The sequence below is a fragment of the Pundamilia nyererei genome, unplaced genomic scaffold (genome assembly GCF_000239375.1).
Source record: "Pundamilia nyererei isolate P.nyererei 1_Seehausen unplaced genomic scaffold, PunNye1.0 scaffold00206, whole genome shotgun sequence".
In the NCBI taxonomy this organism is placed as follows: domain Eukaryota; kingdom Metazoa; phylum Chordata; class Actinopteri; order Cichliformes; family Cichlidae; genus Pundamilia; species Pundamilia nyererei.
The window spans coordinates 893,807-902,289 of record NW_005187607.1 but is presented as its reverse complement, the minus strand read 5'-3'; the positions used below and the strand labels follow the sequence as shown (position 1 = coordinate 902,289).

The window sequence follows — 8,483 nt, the reverse complement described above, 5'->3', positions numbered from 1 at the left end:
CCCCAAACCCCAAGTCTCAGACAGATGCTTTTTTTATGATTTTCCAATTCATCACATCTCTCTGTTTCCTCACCAATCATCGTGTCTCTTGAGCTGCAACAAGATGTTGCTGAAAATGTAACAACAAAGGAAACATTGAAAATGATAAGGGAGACGAATCAAGGTCATCTGCAGTTTACCTCTCAGTGGAGACAGCAGAAGGGAAAATATGAGACAAAAAGAGGAAAAAAGATCAAAGATAGAAAGAAAAAGGGGTGTAGGAGGGGAGGGAAGAAGATCAATAATCCTGAAAAAAGAATTTTTTTTTATAGCCCAAAACTTTAAACGGAAGATAGTTATCTTTTATATATCGTAATTGATTTTTCCTGATTTGTTTTCTAGCAAATATCAGCAAAAATCTCTATTGATTCCTCTTCCTCTTTTTTCAAAAAGAAGTAACACATATTTAAAATATTTTTTAAATGGGTTTCTACTGTCAGAAGATTCACATATTACTTTATTTTTGTGCTCATGCAAACCACCCCCTCCATCTAGCCCTCAATTCCCTCCTTTGCAGACAAACCATCTTTCTAGGGGGTCCTGGGGGCCCTCAGCATTTTGACAACCCTCTGATCTGGCAGGAAAAGACTCAATCACTGTAACAACACCCACTCCACCACCTCAAGTGCATCTTTTTTTCTCCTTCTTTTTCTTCTTTTCTCCTGTCACCACTTGGGATACCATCTCAATAATCTCAATGTGCCTAATATTTTGTTGGCTTAGTGTGCTGTTTCTGACACCATTAATTATATTATATTGATTTCATTAAAGAAAATCAAATCAATAAAATACATTTTAATTAGAGCAGGTGACGAAAGCACGTAACATATTATATGAAATTAAACCTTTTTTTTTTGTAGGTACACAAACCCTGGCACATTTAGAGTGGCTTTAAACTTCCTTGCCAATTTCCAAGTCAATTAGGCAGAGGTGGACTTTCTGGTATTCTAATGAGTTTGTTTACAGTGCTATAAATAGTTTTCCCCAAGGGAGCGCTATCTGTTTTTTTGTTGTTCTTTTTTTTTGACCTGCTTTGCTGTATTCCCTTGAGTGCCATACATATCTTGGTATAGGTGTATTTATCTGATCTTTGTGACAAATGCGGTGTGTCCTTCATTTTTGGAACCCAGTTTTAGATGATACTCAGAAAATCAAAATGAAAATGCACAGTGTGCTACTACTGGATTGATTATTGTGTTATGAGCTGTAGTTTGACCTGATATGGTTTGGCTTTGTTTCCCGTTCGCTGCACTAATGTGCTCAGGTTTCACAGTAGCTGAGGGAATCACATTTTTATAAACATGAGTTGCGGTATCTGAAAGTCGCCATTAATAAAGCACATTGTTTCCTTGGGCCCTCTGCACTCTCCAGCTCTAATGTACCTTTACTCTCTGTAAGTCTTTTTACCCATCAGAGCTAGTCACAACAGTGCCTGCAGTTTTTCCCTACACCCTCTACAGTTGACTGAGCATTTTAAAGCCCAACGCAGAGCATTTAATATGATTTGATCCAATTGAAACCATCAAGTCTAATCAAATCTAATGTTACGTTCTGCTGCATGGTACATCTGCTACAGGAAATAATGATGGAATTAGCCAGAAACATTGCTAGCTCAAAATAATAAAAAAGGACAGTGAAGCAATGACTGCTGATGATAGCATGAACAATGAACAAAGGCTGGTGTCTGTTGTGAAAATGCAGTTGCCAAACTGTTTCTGAGACCGTAAAGCATGCAGACCATTGTGCACACACACTCTGACATGTCTGACATGCTTCAGACTCTGTAAATGGTGCAATAGTGTATGCTTGAAAAGACAATATACATAGTTGTAGGACTAGTTCACTATGACATCAGCTGGCTGTACATAAAACAGAAACTGTGATACCTGGTGGTGTTTATTCTCCTGTTTTCCTTAAACTACAGTATGATGTGAACTCTAATGACATCTAGGACACGAAAATATTACAAGTGGTTCATCATCACTTATTGATATGTTTGCTTCTCCCTTGACTATTCTTCTCCTCTCTGTCAGGCCAGCCAACTTGTTGTTGGACAGAAGCAGTTCAGAGGTTCCCTCAGTGGGAACAATGGGCGACTGGATGGATGGAATGAGGACCTTGCCCTGCAAGGAGGCCTTCTCTGGGGTCAGCTACAGCTCCTGTGACACACTGGCCAAAACCTCCACAGAGTAAGGCAACAACACACAGAGACACACACATTAGGCTTCTTTGCCTATTCATGTCAGCAGTGTTTACAGGGCCCAAGTATCAGAGGTAAGGCCCAGGAATTTGAAGAGACTCTTGGTGAAGAACAAGCACACACATTCTCTTGTTCTCACTAAGTAAAGAAAGCTATAGAGCCATTACTAAAGGTGTCCAGATGAGACTCATGGTAACTCATAAAGACAGGTCTTTAGCTATGCTTTCAATGCTGCAAGTATGACCAGAGGGGAAGGTGAGAGCATTGAAAGAAAGAGAAAAAAAAAGAGAAACCAAAAAAAAAAGAGAAAGAGGGTAGAAGAGTTGTGAGTTCCATGAGGGAAAGGGAATAAGAGAGACGCTATTGAGAGAGAGAATGAAAGGGGAGATTTGACAAGATAAAAGAGTAGCGAGAGGGGCCTTTGAAAGAGAAAATGAAGGCATAGCTGTCAAGTAGGTGTGCAAAGACATGGCATTCTCTGTGCTGTAAAGCATTAAAATGCAAAGAATAGAGCAAGGATAGATTGCTAGAAAATTATTTGGCAGCCACATCCAGAGAAATCACAACTGGCGAGCACACAATATAGGACCTACAGTATGTTCACTTGGTAAGAAAGTAGGTCCTACAGTGTGTATTGTTGTTCGGTCCCTTTCTTTCCCTCTCCCTGTCCTCCTTTTTCCTCGCTCTGTTGGCCTGCTGCTAGTTTAATTGATGTGGAATGTGACAGAGTAAATAATTGGACATTTCTAATCATTGTGATCAAAGCAGCCATTCTCTGCGTTGATAGCAGTTGCGGGGGCAATTGGGGACTGGTGGTCAGTACTACAAGCAGTTGTAACTCAATAACTGTACAAAGCAGGGAGTCATTAACTGTGTTGGGCTTAATATGCTGGAAAGAAGGATTGTGTGTTGTGCATGAGTTTAAACTATGTTAAATTGGTTGGAGCTGATATTAAAAAAAGCTGTTGTTTAGCAGACCTCCTCACAGTGCCAACTGTAGACTTCATTGACTTGTAACTGGAACAGAATAGTTTTTCCTGGAAATATTATACGTAATGCTCTTTACTACCTTAAGACAAGCTCAAGTGTGTTTATTTTCCACACAGAGCGCTTAATTCTGAAATATATACTTTCAGCTTCCTGTAATTTTTATTATGGTTCTTTTCTTGTGTAGGAGTACTACACAAAATGTTTTTTTCTCTTCTCTTATAAGTCACTATCCAATGTGACAAATGAATGTGTTTAATCTATGAAAAGGTTATCTTAAAATGTTGTATTTAGTGCACAGACTAGGTGGAAATCCACAATCAGTATTGACAAAATACATCAAAGACAAATTGCACTGAAGGAATCGTGCACTAAACATAATATATTGGTCTACAATGCCTTTTCAGTGGCTAGATGCTAAATTGGATCACCGCAGTATTAATCCACTGAAGGCTTCATCTAAGGCACCTAAGCTCAGCTACAAGGCAGAAGCCTTGGCTCAGACTATGAATTGCACTGTATAGATTTCTGTATTGATCTGTACAGTCTTAATCTAGTCCTTGATATTCAGCACAAGGCCTGGCAATGCTCTGACCTCAGAGGAACAGTTATCATACTCGGCCGCAGTGTGCTGAGTCATCTGTTGGAGTAATTGATTAATCCTTTTTCAAGAAGAGAAGATGGACTGACATATAAATACTGCATCATTTGGAGTATTTTTTTTACCTGTACACTGTCAATGTCAAAATGTTTTCAAATCATTTTAAGATCTTTTTTTTTTAATTTTTAGATTTTCTTTTACAATGTGATAGACACACACACAAAAAAAATTAAATCAGCATACAATATAATCACAATCTATATACTTTATTTTTATTACCCGTTAAAGAAAACATTCTCATTGCAGTGGCAGACAAGTCATCATTGGTGTCTTGTCTGCCACAGAGGTGAGATAAGCAGTTTGTGTTTATTCTTACAAAATGTGCTAATACCACCCATAACAATAATATCTAGTTTAATGTGTTAACATTGCTGGGCCTGGCTGTTTCTCAGTAGAGTGGTTCTGACGGAGGTCCACGTCACACAAGCCACTTGCCCAGAATGGGAGCCATCCATGGGGATCACCACTCTCTAACACCCAGCTCCACCCTACTCAAGCTCTGGATGGTGGGTGGAGGACCAAGGCCTAGGTCTAAGATCAATAACCTCCAGAACCACTGATGGGCTTTCACTTGTCTGACCTTTGAAGGGATAGTTAGTTTTTATTGAGTGGTAACTTCATCCCATTTTAGGCTTTAATTATAAAAAAGAGTAAAATGCCACATTTTCTAAAACAGGGCTACTGATTTGGTGCTCAAAATACTAATACAGTGTAAATGTTGATTAGTATTGCACACATAATCAGTAGTAGATGCTGGTTTCAGCCTCTTTTGCATGCTAATGACCAGAAAACAGACCAAATAAAAAGCTTATAAATTACAGATTAATTATTTATCTTTATTGTTGCAAAGGTAGATAGTTGTAAACCCACGTATTGTGCCAACTTGACAACAGAATAATTTGTATAATCAACACTGAAGCAACTATCCCTTGAAATCGTCACACAAAGTAAGGCAGAATCTGTAATTTGGATCACTGTCAGTTTCTGGGTTTTCAAATTGTATCTATATTTTTTTAAACTCTATTTCAAACTAAACTTTCTGCTTGCATATGGAAAATAAAAACATTGTTTTGATTTTTTAAAAAGCACTAAATGGCTGAAAGAGTTTCTTGCAGTAATGCCATAATCCCACTGCTTCTACTAATACAATACACTATTTAGGATAAAGGAGTCCTAACATGTGCTGCGATTGCTGTGTGCTGTAAAATCAATATTCTGTGTACTGCTTTGTATGTATTTTAAAGTTTTTGCTAGTGTATGTTTCTTATTGAACAAATGTTGCAATATTTAAATTAAGCTGACTAACTGCTTTGTCTATTTCAGGTTTACACTGTATAACACTCTTAACAACTGTATTCTAGTTAACTCAAGTGGTCTTTTCTTTGAATGCAAGTAACCAACCTTCTAAGAGCTTTTAAGAGTATTAACGCTTTAACAGAAGCACTTTATGAACCAGTGTCGTGTTCAACACATGTCCCTGTGCTGCTCCTCTCCACAAAATTAAGTGTACCTGTCAAAAAAATCCAGCTTAATGCAATGCAGAAGAGTAGTTCTGTTCTGCCACTGTGGCCCTTGTATTTTATTGTTTTCTACCCTGACAGGGTCATAATGGCAGCTGTCAGTGAAGCCTTCTGGGAAATGCAGTCCTTTGCAAATGACAGGCGCACAGCGAAGCGAAGGGAGCAACACTGGGAGCATGCCACTATTGTCAAACGGATGTCATATTTACTATCACTAACGCACACGTTTCCATTTTTTTCCTTCCCATCTTTCTCTCTGTCTGATTTTGTCCCATTTATTTTTCAACCTCACTCTGCCCCTCTCTCCCCCTTTCTCGCTTTTCTTGCAAACCAGGGATCTAAAAAAGGTTGGAGTGACTATTGTAGGACCGCAGAAGAAGATAGTGAGCAGCTTGAAAGCCCTAGATTCTCACAACAAGAATGGCCCAGTACCTGTTTAAAAAAAATGGACCCGACAAATGAAAACCACCAGAGACCTATCTGTTGGTCTGTGTTGACAGACTGTGTTTGCTAATTGCACTCTAACACAGTGGCTGCATATTCAGACTGAAAATGGCGGAAAAATATGGCATGATTCAAATGATGTCTTTCATTGTTTCATTTGAAAGATGTCCCGGCAGAGAAGTGGAGAAGAGCTCAGTTCAGTTCTACCTGCTAGGTAACTGGCTGACTCAACCCTCTGCCCCTCTGTGCCCAAGTTGAGTTGCCTTACAGACTAAGAGGGGGGTAGAGAGCAGAGAAAAGAGAAGAAGGTCAGAGAGACCTGATCAGGAAGACAAAGGAGAACTGTACTGGGATGCAGGGCAAGGACTGCATTAACATATAGCCGGACGTCTCCATGATTATGGCTTACCCACAGCACGCCCGAGAATCAGCCTGTAGTCCAAGGCAGTGAAACAACTGAAACACCTTGCCAAGAAGGGTACGACGGACAGCAGCAGCTGACCCACTTGTAGAGCCCTCCTGGAGTGAGGAAGTCTGAAGCGTGAGATTTTGTTGCAACTACCTTCATTTACCGTCTCTATCCATGCGAGATCTCAGCTGGAATGGACACACCGAGATGCTAACCGAGCCATTTTACTCTGTAGCTCTGATCTATAGCATTTGCATTCAGTAGACATGTCACTTAAAAGCAATAATGATATAATCAGTGGAATAATTTCATTGTATGGAAGCCATGAGTCTATCACATGTAAAATGTATTGAATGCTGTGCTTTAAAAATAACAGGGGCCATAAATCACTTCACCCACAGATTTTTCTTTATGGTGACATCTGTGTTCTGTGTGCTTATGAACAGATATTGTACAGTTTTAGTGCAGTTCTCTCTGTAACCCCTTTGTGTGAAATCTCAGGATGTATACTTCCTTATGTTTTCTCAAGCAAGGACAAACTGATGGGGAAAATGGAGCAAACTAGAACTGAGAATTCAGGTTAAGATACATGTGCAAGAAAAGGGAAAACAGAGAGATGATGATGAGAGACAACAAGTAAAATCAATGTCAGCCCTCTGCTACTGCTGCTGATGTATTGCAGAAGTGTAATATACTCAGAGCTCACGTTTCTTCTTTAGGGAAGACAAGTTAGCATCATCAAACTCTCACAACTCTCGTTTTCTTTCTAAAGAGTGTAATTTTTGCCTGTGTAAGATCGGTTTAGTAGGTTGAGATTAACACTGCCTATCTGAGGTTATAGTCCAGTAACTTAGGTTTGAATTCATAATTTATTAATAAAAGCCATTTAGGAGTTGTCATTTTGTTTGATTGGAAAAATTTGTGTAAAAAATAGTTTGTTATATTGTAAAATTAACTTTAACCGATTATTTTTGGTGTGTTTAATGCAAAAAAAAAAGTTGAGTGCCTCCTGTAGTTGGACTTGGTTTTGGTTTGACGTCAAGAAAGTCTTGGCCTTCTTTCTCTGTTCTCTTTGGGATATAGAGTTGGTTATTACCTAAACTAACTAGATTTTGCCCTGGAAGAGATGCAGCATATCTAATAGATGATTGCTTTCTGAGATAGTATCCAAGTGCGTCATATCTCCAGTATGGGCTTTCCTAAAAGCACCTTAGAAGACCTTTGTACAGTGAAGTACTTTACGATGCTAGTCTCCTGCTTTGATGTCACCCAGTCAATCCCTCAGTGCAACATGTACCCAGATTTTTTGAACTGGCACTTTGGTACTTTGTGCTTTTGGTTGGGTAATATGTAACAAGAAGGATGCAATATTTAAGTTTCTTCAAGCACTTAGTACGCAGTATTGCAGCACTTTGAAATTAAATGTTATTGCCTTGGCGCTAGATTAAACTTGTCTAACAGACGGGGTGATTTTGGTGCTTTTGGGAAACCCAGCCTTGGTCAGTCTGTCAGTCCTGTCTTCTTTTCTTTGGTCTACCTGTGGATGCTACTGTTGCTGCTATGTGTTTTAATTAGCATGTACATAATGTAAACCATTGTTATTATGGCAACTAGCACTACAGATCCCACTATATGTACATGTCCATCCCTTTTTTTGTACAAATGTTTGTATGTATAAAAGCCTGAATAAAAATTGTGCAACATTTTTAATTAAAAAAAAAGAGAAAAAGCATTTGTATTTTATTTTATCTTGTTTTGAATTATATTTGTCAGCTTTGTTTGTTTTTTTTTCTACAATAAAAAGGCAATTATGATTACGTTATTTATTTGTTAACATTATACAGTGCATTGTTCGTTTTTTGGGAGGGTGGGGGGAGGGGCGTAGAGTAAATACTGTGTCAATGCTGTCTGTGTTTTGGTTCTAGACTTACTTTATAAAAATGACACAGCTGAGAGAGCAATACTGTTATGAGCCCTATATCCAGATTCCTAAATTTATGTTTCAAGTCTGATTCGAGTGTCTGTGTGAGAGTTTATGTGTGGAAATGTAGATCGCCTTGTCTACTAATGTAAAATGATTTGTAGTGGAAACATTTATATTTTTATAATAAATATTCTCAAAATATTTTCCAAAAAACGGATGATGACAGACCTGCTCCTGTGTTTTTTTATTTGATCATGTCGTAGTCATGCAGGCCGACAATTTTTATTACGAGCGCATGA

At 38.5% G+C, this 8,483-nt stretch overlaps 1 protein-coding gene across 3 annotated transcripts in view; it reads left to right on the top strand.

The window, feature by feature from the left end:
- The window catches only part of epha3 (eph receptor A3), a 90,681-nt gene extending 82,696 nt beyond the window's left edge, over positions 1 to 7,985 (top strand). For 2 of the 3 annotated variants that reach the window (XM_005747854.1, XM_005747853.1), the window contains 2 exons: positions 2,073 to 2,228; positions 5,742 to 7,985. In XM_005747854.1, coding sequence (XP_005747911.1) covers positions 2,073 to 2,228; positions 5,742 to 5,847 — 262 coding nt within the window. In that variant the 3' untranslated portion in view covers positions 5,848 to 7,985. Of the gene's footprint in view, positions 1 to 2,072; positions 2,229 to 4,279; positions 4,394 to 5,741 lie in introns of all 3 variants that reach the window. The other variant, XM_005747855.1, reaches the window with a different exon arrangement.
- Positions 7,986 to 8,483: the final 498 nt, after the last annotated feature.